Genomic DNA, 19,140 nt, shown 5'->3' on the forward strand with positions numbered 1-19,140 from the left:
AAGAAAATAGAGTGAGTGAGGAGTGAAAAAAAAATCGAAAAACCAATGGAACAAGAGTGAGATCCCAACTCGCAAGTACGATGTTCCATTTTATTAATTTTACATTGATATGACGTAAGCAGAAGATGAATAAAACATACTTTTTAAAAATAAGGTCAGATTTCTTTCTAAAACGGGTCATTTGTACTAAAAACCCTCCTAACTTGAGAAAATTTGAACATTTAATCTTTTAAAGGTATATATGTAAATTAATTAAGTGTATGTTTGGGAGTGTTGGTTAAAGTAGTAAATTTAGGTACTATCATATTGATGTTTGATTCTACAATTTTAAAATTGGTTTTTGTATGTCTTTAAAATGATTTTGGGTTCTCATATTCGTTTAAAAATAATTTTAGGATTACCAAATTAGTAAAAAGAACATTTTTATTTAATACATAAATTAACTAAATTATTGTGATAAATATATATTTTTATTATATTTTTTATTTGTTTTATTGTTAAATAATATAGGATTGATATATTAAGTGAGAAAAATATACCTAATAAATATAAAAAGTAAATAAAAAATCTTAATTATGGAAGACATGAAGGAGACATAAGAAGTTCATACCTAAATAAATAAAGTCTTCATTAGTACTATGGAAGTTCACAACTAACCAAAGTTTCCATAAACAACACATTGTCAAGCCATTTTTTTTCTGGAAGCCATCCAATTTTTGTCTCAAGCTTTATATAACAATGAACACTTTCTCTATTTTCTCTTCTAGTAAAATTTTGTTAGTCTTTAAATGCAACTTGTCACATCCTACAATCTTAGGTAAGTTCATTGAAGTATCCACTACCTCATAATGTTTATTGTTGTAAAAATGTATCATTGATGTAATAGAATTATTTGAATATTAAATACATAAGTTTGTATTTTGTATACATAAGCGAGGACTAATAGGATTAAAGTCGTTGCAAAACCTTTTTGAGATGTTAAAATTAGTATAGTTCAATTCTATACCTAGATTTGGGTTGTGGTTGATAACATGATAGTTAATGTTATTTAAAGAATTCCATTATTTCAGATGTTATTATCTACCCTTTCAAAATAAATAAATAAATAAATATATAAATAAATAAATAAATCTGTCTACCTAACTCAAGATCAATAGCTATATCTGGTTGAGTGGATTCAATCCAAATAAATTAGTTGTTTTTTAGATAAATTGGTTGGTTAATGCCTTAATGAGTTATATATATATATATATGATCCTCAATTTTAATCTTAATATTTGGAAATCTTTAAATTGATCAATTATCCTGCTTTTAATTGTATTCAATGAATCAATATAATTTTGTTGATAATAATAAATTCATTGCTAATATTATGGGTCACGTACATTTCTCCCTTCAAATAAATTTATTGCTAATATTGTGGGCTACATACATTTTTCCTATTCAAATTTCAGCGTAAATATAATTTATCAATTTTATGATTTACAAGGAACAATTTTATGTTAATTCATAATTAAAGATAAAAGCAATAATATCGCTCTAATTATATACAGCAATAAAGTTTCTAAAAAAAACAAAACTCAGACTAGACAACTTCATATTAAGCTAAACTTGAACCGTTTATAAATATTTTTATCCATTATATTAAATTAAAAAATAATTTATTCTCATAATTAAATATTTTTTATTTTTTATTTTAAAATTAAAAAATGATTTATTTTCAAAATTAAATATTTAAAAGGTTAAACCAACGGATTGAAATGGGTGAATATTATAGATTTTTGGAGGTTTGCATTTTTTATCCTAATTTTTTTTTTTCTATTTGAATTAATTTACACTCCCTGTTGAAGTTTCGTTTTTAAAACAGCCAATCAATAACCCAAACTAAGTTTTATTAAAAGTAAAATTTAACTAAAATTCTTACTTTCATACATGAATCAAATTATGCCCTTAGTTAAATATTGCGCTTTTATTTTATTTAATGAATCAATTTAATTATTAATTTCAAACTTTAATTTAAATCAATCTAATTAATTATTTAACTATTAAAAATATATATTTTTTAAATTTTGATTTGGATAATTTTATTATGCACTTAATTACAACCTTTAATTTAAATCAACGACTTTTCTTCTCAATTTTTTTTTTTGTTAAAACTTCCGTATTCGTTATTTGGTAATTAACAATTTATTTATTTATTTATTTGATTTGGATAGATTTGATTATGTGCAAAATTTAAAACTCTAATTTAAACTTTTTTTTTATTCAAATTAATTTTATTAACTATTTAATATAAAAGATATTTTTCTTATTTTTATTTGGACTGATTTGATTATCTACCTTTTTTTTTTATCATGTTAAGTTTTTAATGATTAAAAAAATATTTTTTATTGGGATAAATTTGATTACCCACTCTTAATTTAAACCACAACGTTCCGTTTTTTTATTTGTTTAAAATCATACTCATGGTCTAGTAGCTAAAATAATATCTTTTATATATTTTTTTTTTTGTACAACATTATTTTTTTATATTTATTTATATAGATTCAATTATCTATTAAATTTAAAATATTAATGCGAACTAAATATTTTGATTCAAAATTGAAGTCAAATTTTTCAACGTAAAAATGGATCTTAGCAATATATTATTTTGAATTTAATACATTGTTTAATGCTTATAATTTAATTATCTAATATAATCCTATAATCATCAAATAAAAGGGACAAAAGGGGAAATAAAAAAAAATTTCCTGAGCCCCATTTAGATAATATAGATTATTTAGACAAAATTGTATGACATTTTTTCTTGCTATATTGGTTGAAGTTTATAAGAATAATTTTATTTAGGCAATTGTGAGATGATTTTAAATGAAATCGAGGAGTCTAAATTAATTTAGTCATTTATAATTCAAGTTGATATAATTATAATTTCTAAACCACATAATTTAGAAGTACAAATCTTTCTTCCTTTAATTTAGTGATGGTTCCTATACGATTTCAACAAGAAAATTTAATTAGTACAAATAAATTTGGTTTTATTGATTTGTAGTAGCATTATAGTCTCTAATTTATAATTCTCTTATACTTTCTCTTCAATGTTGACGTTGATCTGAAGGCTGATGAGTTTCTTCTCAAATTAGGGAGATAAATTTTCACTTGGTAGGTGGTGGAGAGACGATCAATTTGTTGAAGTTTTCTAATCTTTAAATCTTCTGAATTTTGAATTTAAGAATTCTCTTGATCCCCTGGCTTCTAACTAAAGGCTCTAACTTCAAATTCAAATTCAAGAGACCCTATACGAGCTTGGGCTTGGTTGAATTTGAACTCAACTTTTAGGCTTGGGCTTGATCCAATCTATTTTAATAGGTCTATTTAAATGTTGTCTAATCCATTTTAGTAAGTCCCGAGCTAACCTAACTTCAAGTCTAATCGTCACGTGGCATAGTTTGACTAGACCAGTTAAGAATAATTTAAATTAATGACATGATAATTTGTGATTGATCGAAATTTCTTAATCAACAGTGACTTTTTTCAAAACATATATAGTCCTTTGAGTCGCCTTTACTCACTCACCCCTTTTTTGAATTCTAGATATCCTAAATATTTCTTTAGTAAAGTAACAAATGTCCAAATGTTAAGATAATCTAGAGCCTTTTTCAAATATTTATTTACAATCTTTAACATAAATAAGAAAAAAATTATATTTAAGATAATTATATAGGGACAGTGAACATTCGATATAATTTGAATACCTAACACAATAATCTAAGTAAACAACATCAACTCATATATCTTGAAACTAATGACATGCTCAATGTAGTAAAACATAGAGGATATATGAAAAAATCGACCTCATTAAAATTAAACCCTAAATCATAAAGATCCAAATTGGTAAATTAACTTAGGTCCCATTTGATAACTAAACCATTTCGTTGTTTGTTTTTTATTTTCGAAAATTAAGGCTATAAACACTATTTTTACATTCAAATTTATTTATTTGTTATATACTTTTTACCAATAGTTTAAAAAACCAAGTCAAAATTTGAAAAAAAAAATAGCTTCTAAAAAATTGTTTCTATTTTTGAAATTTGGTTAAGTATTCAGCAATTATATTTAGAAAGATATAAATGATTGTAAAAAAATGAAAGAAAATAAATTTATTTTTTATAAACAAATAAAACAAATACGAAATGATTACTAAATGAGATTAGAAATAATGAAAAAAGAGAATAAATAAAGTAGGGAATTTGCGTATTCATCGGCATCACATGTACACTACAACCACTCTCAACTAACTACATATCACCGGTACGCGTAACCTCACCTTTTTAAATGTCACCATATTCCGCTTTTCAACTTTAAACCCACATGGAACATTTCACACCTTATTCTAATTTCCACTATAGTAATGATTGTCATATAATATAGTTTGAGTGTCAACTCAAAAATAACAACAATAATATTCCCATATATGTTTCTTGTCCATTAGTATTTTAAGTTTACACATAGAAAACACGTAATCAAATTATATCTTTTTTTAATTATATAATATATAGAGATCGAGTCGTTGATCTTTATAATGATAATTAGTGTCTTATCTATTCACTATGTTCAGATTGAATAAAAATTATTAGATATTTAAACAACGGAAAATTTTTGAAAAAGATTAGTATTCTTCTCATTCAATACAAAGATATATATTATAAGAAATATAGCTAAACAACCCCTACTTCTAAATGGTTAGAATTTGACTTTAATTTCAAAATATTTTCAACAAGTAAATTGCATCATAAAAAATTTGTTAGTTCACAAACTTTTGTTTTAGTAAAACAAATTTGGATATAAGGATTTAAACCTTAAACTTTAAGAAAGGTAGTACATGATAATTATCGTTGAGTTATACTCACTTTTAGTAAATTACACTTTTATTAACATTATATTTATATCTTGTTTGGGAACAACAATTAAATAGTTAAAAATCACTTTGAAATATATATTCAACCGAAATCTGTTGAATCAACTATGGCCTAAAGAGCCGAGTTTTATGAATAGCTCAAGGTTGAGCCTTAGGCCAAGGCATAGGGCATGAGGCTAAGATAATAAACATAAGACTTAACACACAAGGTATGAGGCTAAGACAATAAACATAAAGCTTAAGACACAGGACATAAGGCTAAGACATAAAGAATGAGACTAAAGCATAAGGCATGAATCCCAAGACATAGGACCGAAGACATGAGGTCCAAGACATAAAGCTTGAGGCCTAAGGCATAAAGCATCAAGTATACGATATGAGGTATGAGGTCTAACGCATGAGAAGGCATGAAATCTACAATATAAAAACATATGTTACCTAAAGCCTGGGACTTGAAACGTTAAACATAAAGATGAAAGATTTGTGCATGAGGGCTAACGTATGAGGTTCAAAGCTTTAGGTCATGATCACAAGACACCACCAAAGTGAGAAATAACTTGTGAAATGAGCAAGAGGCTAGACTCTCAAGGAAAGTTTGAAGCCCAAGGTTGATCTTCATCATCAAAAGCCTAAGGTCAATTGTGGCTTGAGGAGGTTATTCCTTAATGCCTAGTACAACCAATTACTATAAGAATCGACCATATTTAAAGAGACTAGTCCTTATAAGAATCAATCATAGTCTTGAATCAATGAGTTTAAATATCTAGTCAAGCCTATAAGGATTCATTATAATCATGATGTATATAATGATCGAGAATCCTAGTAGATTCTTAGACTGCATTAATGAGAAAAATAATTCCCTAGCTTACAAAACAAGACTTCTTTATAAGCAACGAAATGTGACAATCCTAAATATACATCAATATATAATACTTTTTCTACTATTTCAAAGGTATTCATAAACCTAATGCAAACTTAAGTGTTAGAATGTGAGTGGTTTGACGCCACATTAGGGCACATGTCTATTTGTATTGTAGGATAAGTTTAACTATCCAATATATAAATTTAAAGTTGATCCGTTGTTTAGTATCTACATTTGGGGCCATTTGTGGGGTTCTCTTTAATTTTAACAAGAATTATCTTTATTGGTCATACTCATAAATGATTTTGACAACTAAAGATGAAATTGAAGGGATTTAATCTCAATACGAAAACGATTTATCATTTTGTTCCAATTTTATTACAAAAAAATTACAAAACAGAAACACAAAAAATTAGGTTAAACATGCTTTATACTGTAATTAATTAGGGAAGATGAATTACAACCTTTGTAGAACCAATTCTCAAAGATCTTGTCCCAATCTTTTAGATTCACTGCACGATCAAACCACAAGCAAGACACGACCACCGATCTTCTCTATTATTCTCTTTGGAACAAGGAAGCTTATGAGAGCTTTAGTGTTCTTGGAGAAGGGGAAGGCAAAAAAAAAAAAAAAAAAAAAAAAAAAAAAGAGTTATGATTTTTTTTTCATTTTACGAGTGGGAGAGAGATATTTTGTATCTCTTAGTCTTATAGGATCCAAAATAAAACGTGTCCCCTCATCCTATTAACCATTCCCCTGCAATGCATGGGAGTTAACTGATTAATCTATTAATTTAGAATTTAAATTAGATCTAATTTAATATAAATAAATAATTAATCAGATTAACATTTATTTAATTTTTAATTAAATATCACATATTTAATTAATTTAATATTTAAATCATATTCAAATATCATTCTCTCTCATAACCTATAATTTAATATGAATCTCATTCACATTAAATTTACTATATAGGTTCGATATGAACCAATTCATATTATTCAATATTTGAACCTCAAATATTATTCTTTCATATTATAGAGTATTAATTTTGAATCTAATTTAAGTAAACTATATATGATAATGTATTTATATACATTATATTAAATTGTATCGTAGACAATAAATTCCCTTAAACAATAATTTGACCACTTCAAATTTACAATACCTAAATCCTTGGTTAATCCTGTTATGAGCTAGTAGATAGATCTTATGAACCTACAGTTATAAGCTCCAATGATACGAGATTAATTAATTAAACTCTTTAATTAAATTAATCAACATTAATTAATTACTATGGGGCACTCCACTATAAACCCATAATTGCACTCTTATAAACTATAGAATATTTATGTGTCCATTGATTTTTAATCATTTCCTATAAGTCAATCTTTCATAGGTTGTCCGTAACTACAACGGGTTCAAATTACAATTTTACTCTTGCAGTTACTTCTTGTTTCTTAAGTACTACTGATCTTCTAATGAACAATCTATTTATGGTCCAATAATAAACAAAATCTCTCTCGACCCAGTAAGAGGGTAAGGCCTCATTGTTCAAGTCCTAGAGTTAGCACTTAAGGGAATAATCTATCTATTTACCTTAAAGGAGGGAACGAGTGAATTATATCTGGTGAGGCTATGTTTCCACCTCCCTACTTGGTATCGTCCCCAAGATGGTAGGCTTATATCAAGTTGGCAACCAGGGCCACTCTCACCCATACAAACGTTTCTTTTTGTCCAAGTTACTTGTTTTTTGTCCAAGTTTCTTCTCTTTTTGTCTAACTCACTTCCTTTTTTCTTTGTGAGTTTCGAGAATATCCCCATTCATAGGTCCGAGATCCACATCTATGAATTGAAAGGTCCGAATGATCAACTCTGCAATCAATTGTTAGAATCAATAGGTCAAAAGATCATGACCCTCCTGAGCAGGAGTTCATAACTCACCCAGGATTTAGATTTAGTTCCATGGTAATCATTTGAAATATTAATTTCTTCAGTTAATGGTGTTATAACGACAGATTATATATTTCACGATCCGGTCTTATACAATACCACTACATAGGATATTCTCACTCATATGTCTCCACATGAATGATTTGAATCAAATCGTTTGCAACAATTATAAAGTGGGTCGAATCCATAATGTTACTAGGATAAGACACCTAACTTTGTTCATATACTCTAAACCTTTTAGGTTATTACTTGAACATAATTCACTTGTATGTCAGCCACATACTATTCAAACTACATTAAAATAATATCGGATCTTAGTTTATTAGATTTGAAATATGTGATTAAATCAATAAAGATTATTTATTAAAGATAAATAACATTCTATTTATATAGAAAATTTGTTCACAAATTTACTGACTACGAGTTTAGGACATAAATCTCAACAGAAATCTATAACCTAATTTTGAGAGTTGGTATGGGTTTTGTGACCCGATTGTTAAGGAGTTGGGACTCGAAGAGACGATTGACACACTAACTATTGAGACAATAAGCAACAAGTCAAGATCTATAAAATAGAGATCCAATATATAACAATTCTCCACCTCTATAGGAGGTCAGAACAATTTTCTTTGATGATCAAGCAAGAGAAAAGTTCTAGAAGAAGTGCAAAGCTAGAGTGCATGAAGCACAAGGCACTCCAAAGTCCAAAGAGATATGCTCAGTGAATTTAAGTAGGTCGTCTTTCTATCAAATTCATAGAAGAAGAAACAAACGCAGATTACATTATCAACCATGTAATGATATATTTATTACGATATTAATAATTTCAAATATCAAGATCCAACATATCTAGGTTGCGCTTAGGTTGGGGCATAGCCGCATAGGATATGAGACTAACTGAGGCATAAGACATGAAGTATAACACATAAAGCTTATGGCATAAAGCATGCACGAGACCTAAGGCATAAGGAGTGAGATGTGAGGCTTAAAGCTTAAGGCACGATGAACGAATTTTTAACATTTAAAAGGCATTTGTTCACACAAAAACAATACCTTTTAACTATCATAATATCCTTTTATATATATATCATTTTTTCAACACCACAAAAATAATGTAGAATCATTCCAACTCCAAAGGAAAAAAAAAATAGAAACTTCATTAATTTTTAATTACTACTAAACTAGGCTCATGTTGACTATCATTTCTCATTTAAATTTCATGATATGCATTGAATAGAAATTTAATTAAGAAGAAAATTGATAGCATAGAAAAGTATTTTCTTAATATTATTTTAAATATGAAATTCGGATGATATAAACTTAGTTTATAACTACCGAATTAAGTAAGAAATAATTCATTGATGTTGTGTGTAATAGAAATTATGGATTCGAATAAACTTTTATGCATTTGCCCAAAAACAAAATTAGAAAATAAAAAAGAAATATAACAAACTTTTGTGTAATCAAATGATTTTGTGGGAAAAGCAGGGCACATGGAGGTGGCAGTTGAATTATGAACTAAATAAATTATTGTCTCACCGGTAGGAATTAGTTCTTTTTTATTTTTATTTTTTAAGTAATGTACTCGATAAAGTTATTGTGTATATCTTCTTCAATTTATGTCACTTCTATTATTATAATAAATTTTGGCTAAAAAAATTTTAAACGTAGTTTCAAAAAACTTTTAAAGCAGGGCACATGAAATATATATATATATTAAAAAAACTTATAAAAGTGGTTTAAAAAACTAACAAAAGTAGTCTGACATTCAAATACAAGTTATGGATATTTGAGAAAGGGATGAAAACTCATAATTATTTCACCACTTAATATAAATTTAGAACATAATTTAATAGTAGCTAATCCAAACATAATTCAAAAAATAGGAAAACAGGCAAGAAATCACCATTCATACGAGTCAAAAGTTTAATTTTCTAACTTAAAAGTAAAATGATCAAAAGTAATTGACATAGTTTTCAGTTTAATCTTCCATTTTCATTATACCGTTGTTGTACTTAAAAAAAAAAAAAAAAACTCTATTAACTTAAAAGAAAATTAGATGAAATATAATATTAAAGAAATCTGTGAAAACATATTATTTGTAATGTATTCGTGGGTATTATTTGTAGGTTTTTATTTATTTATTTTGGTATAGACAAAAAAGTCTTAACATTTCAAGTGTTAAGTGAATCAAAGCTATTTATTGCTAATCTTGGTCGGATCTCCGATAACGATGGTTGGTAAAAAATGTGGTTTTCAAGGTACTCATTATCTGACACACCCTTGAACAAACCAAACCAATTAACATATATCTAATCATCTTTGATCTATCTCTTCAAATCCACAATATTTTCAACTATATCAACTTTCTATCAACAAATTGTGATGGAAGTAGGTCAGGAGGAGGATAGTGTAATTAACCTAATTCCCTCATCATTTTAGTGTGTTTTTGGTGACTAGTTAGGCTTCCTGTAGTATCTTGGACTAGTCTCACATTTAGTTTCGAGGCAATATTTTCAATTTGTTGTTCGGAATCAATTACAAATGTGAGAATGTATTAGTAGATGATGTTTTAATATTCTGAGTGACTGTGTTCAGTGAACTAATTGAATTGGGTCGAAAGATCATTTATTTTTCTTAATGTCTTTTTTAGTGAGGTTGTTTGGGAGGACATACTTTTCTGGGGAATGTGTTCCCATAGAATCTCACATCGGGATACACAACTCAATTTGATCTGGAGAGTTGCTTGGTATGTTATTATTTATCATGTTTGACGCAAGTGTAATATGTGTGTTTATGGTACTACATTGCATCTTCTCCAAGTGATTAGTTTGGATGTTTGGTGTGAAGTTTTTATTTGTTGTTATAAGTGGATCGGGGCTCCTCTTGTAGAGATTCAGTTTTTATGTTTTGTTTAAAAATCGAAGAAAAATCTACTAGAAAAAAATAAAAAAAATTAAGCAACAAAATGTTTAAAAATCACAAAATGCTAAATTACTAATTTAAATTTATGTTTTGTTTTTATGATGTTTCCAAAAATATCTACCGAAAATGATATTTTATCGATATTTCAATCGAAATTTTCATAAAATTAAGATCTCGATATTTCCATTAACATCCACATCTTAAACCCTGATACGAAGGGACTAAAATCGAAAGTTTTGAAATTTGTATTAATCAAAATTGAATTAAACACGAACAACATTGATGAAGTTGATAGTTGAATGAAATTTAAACCAAGAGATTGAAGAGTAAAAAACCAGTTAAAAATCGTTATCCTTAAAATAGAAAGCAAAAGAAAGTAGAGAATTAATAGAATGAATTAAAAAATTCCATAGCCTTGAAGACACGTAATTCATAATTATCAAAAGCACCCAAAAAGCTATAAATAATCTCTAAAAATGCCCAAAGAAAGAGAGACACGTAGTTTCAAATATTTGCAAAGAGCCCCATGTGCATTCATTACCAAAAAAGCAAGTCCCTTTTTTTCCCACCCCACAAAACTTCACTCAAAATAAAATATCCTTTTAGTTTTTATATTTTCAATTTTATTTTTTGTACTTAGATTTTTTCTATGTTTTTACTATAAATTTCAAAAATATATTGACATATTTTATTTTATTATATGAAAATTATTATTTAATCAATTTTGGTAAAGATTTATCTTAAAGGACTAAATTTAGTATTATTGAAAATTCAGGGATTAAAATTAAATAATTGAAAATGTAAAGACTAAAATTAAACAAATTTCAAAATATGGAAACCAGAAATGCAATTCTGAAACCACAGTTTAAAAATTTTATTTGATCTATATATTTTTTATTTTTAAAAGCATTTTAAAAATATGGAAACCAAAATTAACAAAAATTAAAAGTACAAAAGTTAAAACGAATATTTTAAATACAAGAACTAAAATACCAAATACAATATATGGATAAAAGTAGTATTTAAGGGGAAAAAAATACAATCAACATTCTCTCTTTTTCTCTTTCTTCCAGCTTTGTTACAACTCATTTTATAGTTGCTTAGAAAAAGACATGTGAAGTGTTTTGCTGGCCTTTAAAGAATCCCAAGCTCTCTTTGTCACCTTTCACAGCCTGGAAGAATCATTGGTTCAAAGGCTAAACCTAACTAGCACAAGCTGTATGTTATGAAGCAAAGATCAAAGATCAACTTCAATACACATATTTCAAACTTTTCTTACCAATAATCTAAAATCATAAATTTACTTAATCAAACTTGTATTGATCCAAATATTACTTGTAAACTAGTTTATAATTTTTTTTCGTCGACATGATACATTGAATTATTGATGTAATTAAATTTACTATAATCTATAAGTCTAAACTTTTGAGTTGATTAGTGATTTAACTAATATCGAGAAGACGTTTTACGTTCGGATGGTTGAGATGTCATTTCCTCCTCAATTAATATCACATTTCCATGACCCATAAGCTAAATTTTTTGATTGATTAGGACATGTTTGGTACACAATTTAAAAACTGAAATTTGAAAACAAAGAATTTAATGAAAACGAAATTGTATTTTATGTTTTCAAATATGTGTTTGGTAGCAAATTTATAAATTAAATTTCAGGTTAAACAAATTTTTAAAATGTGATTGAAAATATATTTAACTACTTAGTAAATACTAGGTTGAATATAAATGTTACTAATTCATTTCGAATGTGTTTTATGTTAAAAAATTTGTATAATTACTATTTCGTAATATCATATAATATACATAATATATTGCATATTTTAAATTTAACAAAAACAATTGAGTTTTTAACATGAAATAATATAATTGTCATTGCTTTTAACATTTTCAATATAATTTTGCATTTAATTTTGAATTAAAAATCTAGATATACTGAAAACATAAAAAAAATGTTTTCAATTTGGATCACAGAATCCCAATTTTTGAAAACAAAATGCAAACTGTCAACCAAACATATATTTGTTGAATTAAGTGAATCTGAAAAACGTAAAATAGAATTGAGTTACATACCAAATGGGCCCTTAGGGATTTGAGGTAATCACATTAGTTAATAGTGCAATTAATAAAAATTTCTTACAATTATATTATAAAATATTTAGCATTTAAAAAAATTTGTAAGAACTACATAAGATTGTGGTCAAATTCGACTCCAGAAAAGGAATGAATTTGATTTAAAAGGTAAGGAGTATATTTATATATAGATATATATATACTTATCATACAAAGTGAAATGGCTTAAAAATCCAAGAACATGCAGCAAAATTCCATCGTTAGGCATTAATAAAAGAATGAAGCAAACAAAGAGACAAATGAATTGCACTAAAAACAGTGACATCCACTAAAACAAACAGCTCTATGAGATATTTTGGTATCTTGTTTTTGTTCCCTTTGGTCTATCTGCAATCCATGGAGTCAAATGTGTCAGCAAATCCTGAAGGTTTTGAAGGAATGCTTGTGTGGGTCTGGGAGTAAGAAATGTCACTGAACATCATTGTGGATGTTCCTTCATTTGCTTGCCATCTTTGAAGAGCTTGAGGTAGGCTCATGTGCAGATCGATCCCATCCGTTTCTTCTTCGTGTTGGCTCGTAGGTTTCCATTGCTCGACGAGAGGGCCAAGGATGTTGACAGCGTGGCCCATGTCAGGTCTTTGATGTGGCTCGCGAGCTGTGCAGTGTCCTGCTAACTCTGCCACCTTTAATATGCTCTCCATGCTCTCCTCGTCTGGGTTGAGAGCTTGATCGATCGCTTTTGGAATGTTCTCTTTCATGATCAACACTCTTCGGAACCATGTGACCAGATGAGATCGCTCGTCCGGCATTGTGTCATCCAATGCTTTTCGACCTGTGATGATTTCCATCAAAACTACTCCAAATGCATATACATCGACTTTCGTCGTCACCCTTCCTGTTGCTGTTAAAACAAGATTGAAACGAAAACAAATAATTGCATGTCATTGAAGTTCAGTTCACATAGACTAACAATGCCTACCACAAACTAAATAAAAGCTTTGCAATTGCACACAAGAGTCCATCGTTAAATTAGCACTAGACTCAAGTTAAACTATAACCTATTTGATCGGATATCCTATTATGAAACCATGCTAAATTACCTCATGATTATAAATTAAGCAATTAAGTTTAATAGAACAGGCGAAGGCGTTGTTTAATTACCTGCATATTCGGGAGCAAGATAGCCAAACGTTCCGGCCAATCGAGTTTCTACAGAGTATTTTCCGTCGGGTGCATTTCGAACCAAACCAAAATCAGCAACCTTAGCTCTCATGTCATCACTAAGAAGTATATTAGAAGGTTTCAAGTCTCTATGAATGAAACTTTGTTGGGCTAAGCTATGTAGATATTCTACTCCTCTTGCCACATCTAAAGCAATTGTAATTCTTTGCTTCCAAGTAAGAGGAGGATAACCATTCTCTTGCCAATCAAACAAATGTTGAGTCAATGTCCCTTGAGGCATGTACTCATATACCAATAACCTCTCATTGCCATTGATGCAATAACCCAAAAGAGCAACCAAATGTCTATGCCTAACTTTGGTAAGCACAGCAATTTCCGCTTGAAACTCACTCATTCCTTTGGTACCCATTGCCCCAGATTCCATCCTTTTCACAGCAATTTTAGTACCATCATGTAACTCTCCTTTGTATACAACTCCAAATCCTCCCCTTCCCAACACATTATCCTCACTAAAGTTGTTCGTCACCTGCTTCAAAACTTGTATCGAGATGGCCACATTTCCGCCCTCGAAAACATTAATATCATTGCTAAAATCCTCACTACTCTGGCTTTGCAGCTCACTTGGAACTCCAGCATAACCGTTCAAGCCACTCCCTGCATCACTCTTCACAATCTCCTTGCCATTTTCAGGATTATTCACTTTCCCAAACTTCTTATGCCTGTTGCTTACATAACATTTGAAGCCAACAAACAGAAAAATAGCAACAAAAACAACGACAGCAATGACAACACCAACAATCACACCAGCTGAAACGGAGGATCCATTGGAAGATCCTGAAGTTTTCCCATCAATGTTGGTGCCATTGGAATCAATCTTTCCACCTCCAGCTCCACCATCATGTCCTCCATTTCCAGGGCTCAAACTAGTCCCAAGCAAAGGATTACCCTTCGTGATCAAGCGAACTGTTGTAGCAAACTTAGGTATCTGTCCACTCAAATTGTTGTTCGAAACATCGAGATTCTGAAGTTGTGACAACATCGTCAAACTCTCCGGTATCTCGCCAACCAAATTATTGTCATTCAAATACAAATTCTTCAAACTCGTCAAGTTTCCAAATGCAGGAGAGATCACTCCCACCAAATGCTGCTTTGCGAAGTTAACAGTAGTAACCTTCCCTACAGTACAAACCACAAAGCTCCAATCCTGGCAAGCATTATTTCCTTCCCAAGCATCTGCCAGCGAAATCGGGTACCCAAACGCCCCGGCAACCGCAAGAAGCACCGAAACCTGAGCATCACACGGCCCTGGCGTCGTCTTACAAAACCTATTGACACTACTAAAAGTCGCCTGAACTCTTGAATCAAACACAGGCAATGGCCCCTGAAGCTTATTGTTATCCAAACTAACATTCGACAAGCTAGAAAGGCTCATAAGAGAAGGAGGAACAATCCCAGTAAACTGATTATCACGAAGCTGAAGATCAAACAAACTTTCACACTTGGAAAAGTCTGGAATCTGCCCTGTGAACTGATTCTTCTGAAGCCAAACCTGAGCTAATTGAGTCATAGACGATAACAAATCAATAGAACCCGACAACCCAATTAGCTGATTGTTCAACCACAAGCTCTTAATCCCAGATCCACCGAGAGATTTGGGCAAAACGCCAGTAAGATTGTTGTAAGAAAGACGAAGCTCCTGCAAACTAGAAAAGGAATCGAAGAAATCCGGCAAAGACCCAACAAGGTTGGCATTGCCAGCATAGAAACTAACCAAACTAGAAGCCTGAGTCAACTCAGTCGGAATGGACCAAGAAGCAAGATTAACATTCTGGGTCAGACTCAGAATCTGCAAGCTAGTAAGGCCTTGGAAGGCACCAGGAGAAACAGAGGAGAAATTATTGTTGTCGAGATAAAGAGATTGAAGGAAAGAGAGATTAGCAAAGGAAGGGATTGGACCGGTGAAGGAGTTGCGTTGAAGAGAGAGAGAAGTGAGCTGAGAGAGGGAGTTGAGATCGGAAGGAAGGACGCCGGAGAGAGATTTGGAAGCTAAGTTAATGGAGGTGACTCTGTTTGAAGAGTCGCAGCGGATTTCTTTCCAGCTGCAGAAAGGGGTGTTGGTGGACCAGCCGGTGGGGGTCGGGGAGACGGCGGCGGCGAGCTTCTGGATGACAGCGGCGTCGTCTGCGGCGGCGGAGAGGAGGGAAAGGAAGAGGGTTAAGGTGGAGAGAGAGAGGATAGGGTTGAGAGAACCCATTGGAGGGTGAGAGAAAGAGAGAGGGAGAGAGAGAGGTTGAAGATGAAGTCGAGTTAAAATGGCGGTACGGCACTTGGTGGGATGTTGCAGAAGAAGAATGAAAGAGGAAACTGTGGGGATTTCGTTAAAATTACATCTCCATGTGAAGCATTTTGCTTACTCATCTCTGTGTTTTATTTTTAATAATTGCCAAGCAGCTGCTCAATTATTTACTATTTTCAAAATTTTAATTTAATCCATAATCAAACCGTTCTTCACTGTTTTTTGTTTTTTGTTTTTTTTTAAAAATAAAAATAAAAATAAAAAGAATAGTTCCTCGCTGGGTTTAAAATGTCTATTTCCATGGAAACATAGAGTTCTTGATTTCACAGAAATGTTGTTAGAAATATCACTAAAATGTCACTTTCGATGATATTTCTTTTAAGAAATTATAAAAATAAATAAATAAATAAATTTAAATTTATAAATAAATATTTTATAATTTTTAAATAAGTTAACCTAGATCATTTATATTATATTAATATTATTGACATATTGTTACTTATTTTTTCATATTTGGTGGATGTTTCTAAACTATAATAAAAACATCGATTTATTTCTCATGCCAATATCGAATGCCTGGAAATATAGACATATCGACGGAAATTTAATATTATGGCTAAAGGTATGAAAGAGAATCATTTGTTTTTTTTTTTAATTTTCAGTTTTTAAAAATTAAGTTTTTTTATTTTCAATTTTTTATTATAGTTTTCTTTTTGAATTCTTTAGTAAATTTTAAAAATAAAAATAAATTTTTAAAAATTATTTTGTTTAGTTTTCAAAGTTTGACTTGTTTTTTAAAATATCGGTAGAAGGTAAATAACAAAGTAAGAGATTTAGAGATTGAATGGATATTTAGGATAGTTACAAAAACTAAAAATAAAAATTCAAATGGTTATCAAATGGGAAATTATATTTGGTAATTATTAGAACTATGTAAATTTTTTAATCCGCAACCAATGATTATCATGAGACAATCACATAGTAGTGGCCTAAAACAATGTGTTTAAAGCTAAATTATACAAAATGCCTATCAACTTTGTACTTTGTGTCAAAAATACCTTGAACTTTCAAAAGTTTCAAAAATACCAGATTAGTTTTTGGATGAAAATTGTTGGTATTTTTATAAAAAATGCCCCTAAACTTTCAAAAGTTTGAAAAAACCCTTAAACTTTAAAAAAGATAAGAAAAAAAAATATATTTGCTGTTATATGAACCGAAACGGTTAATACTGTCTTATATCTTTATTTTTCATCTTTTTTCTCCCCTCCCTTCTTCAATACTCTCTTACTCCCTTTTTGTTAATTGTTTAACATTTATTTATCTAAAATAACTTGGTTCTTTTTTAACTTAAGAAAATTTCAAACAAATTGATTGAAAGCGTTTTTAAACTCTTTTTAATTTATTTTTTAATTATTATTATTTTATTTTTTATTTTTTTTTGCTATTAGGTATTAAATGTTTATGTTCATATACTAACGGTGAATCTATTTTTGAACTTTTTTTTAAGTTAGGGGTATTTTTAAACTTTCAAAAGTTTAGGGATATTTTTGAAACAAAACATTAATGGTTTCTATCCAAAACTCACGCTAAGGTATTTTTTTTCTTTTTGAAAGTTATATTTTTTTAACTTTTGAAAGTTAAAAGAAGTTTTTGACACAAAGTTCCACGTGCAGGGTTTTTTTTAAAAAATAATTTATCATAGTTTAATACATAATATTTTGTCAATGTGAGCATAACTTATTTGGCATGGATGAACTTATATTATCAATTCAAGATTTGAAGTTCGATCCCCCCACCTTATGTATTATAAAAAAAAAAACAATACATCATTTTATTACTAACCATTTATCTTTATAATTAGGATAATTATGAGCTAATACAACATTTTTACATAATTGCAAATATAGCAAAATTTATCAGCAAGAGACTCTATCTTTGATAAACTTTTATTAGCGATATAATCTATTATTGATAGATTTTGAAAATTGAATCTAAATTTTATTATATCTATAATATTTTTGCATTTTATTATATTTATTAATACTAGGAGCCTGACTTTTACTAATGGACGGTGATACTTTACTATATCTTTAAAAAAAATTATTTATTTTATTATATTTAAAAATAATCATTTTTTTTAAAAGATATTAAATTTTGTTTAACCATCCAAGAAAATTCAGGCGGAAAAAGCGGGGAAATTTGTAAGCAAAAGCCGCAGCTTTATGGTCCAATGCAGCCAAAAAATCTCAAATCGATGTTTAGTTTGAAGCTCATTTTCAGCCAACCGACTTCTTTTCCCTTTTTTTTTTCCTTATTTCATTAGGATTGGGATTTAAAATTCTCTAAAAATTACTTATTTCTTTTTTTTTTCATTGGAGGTTTGAAGATTACGTGTATTTGGTCAATAAAGTTTTCAAATTTAACTTTCATTTAACTTTTTGATTATGTGTTATTAAGAATATGGTTTTTTTAATAAAACAACTAATTATATGAAATAAGAACTATCTATTCTCTCTTAAATTATTTTTTCTAATTTTTTAAAATAATAAAAGAATAATTTATAGAACTTCTAAACTTATTTTTCAAAATTAAATAACTAAAAATATATATTTTAAATAATTAGGGACCAAACATATTTATTCTTAAAAATTTAAGGACTATAAAGATCAATTTAAAAAATTTAGAGGATATTTAAACCCAACTTAAAGTTGATGGGTATAGCTCATCCAATGTTTGGGGTTTTAATTATAATAGTTGGTGTTTCTAATTATTATTATCTACAATTAATCACATCATTATTATTTTAAATTTCTCTTTGCACATTTTATTATATTTTTAGTCATAATCTATTTTCCTTTTTGTTATAATTTTTACTATTTTCAATCAAGGCAAATTGATTGTACCTCGAACACCGACTATTA

General features: G+C 29.0%; 1 protein-coding gene across 1 annotated transcript; it reads right to left on the minus strand.

Annotated features, from left to right (window-relative positions):
* Positions 1 to 12,896: 12,896 nt before the first annotated feature.
* Positions 12,897 to 16,529, minus strand: LOC120067230 (Leucine-rich repeat protein kinase family protein). Its single transcript, XM_039018756.2, has 2 exons — positions 13,903 to 16,529; positions 12,897 to 13,642 (listed from the first exon to the last, which is right to left on the minus strand). Exons 1-2 carry the CDS (start codon positions 16,175 to 16,177, stop codon positions 13,125 to 13,127), a joined length of 2,793 nt encoding a protein of 930 aa, XP_038874684.1. The 5' UTR covers positions 16,178 to 16,529; the 3' UTR covers positions 12,897 to 13,124.
* Between the last annotated feature and the right edge of the window lie 2,611 nt (positions 16,530 to 19,140).

Source organism: Benincasa hispida, chromosome 12, assembly GCF_027475165.1.
Source record: "Benincasa hispida cultivar pf3 chromosome 12, pf3_genome.v1.1, whole genome shotgun sequence".
NCBI classification, from domain to species: Eukaryota; Viridiplantae; Streptophyta; class Magnoliopsida; order Cucurbitales; family Cucurbitaceae; genus Benincasa; species Benincasa hispida.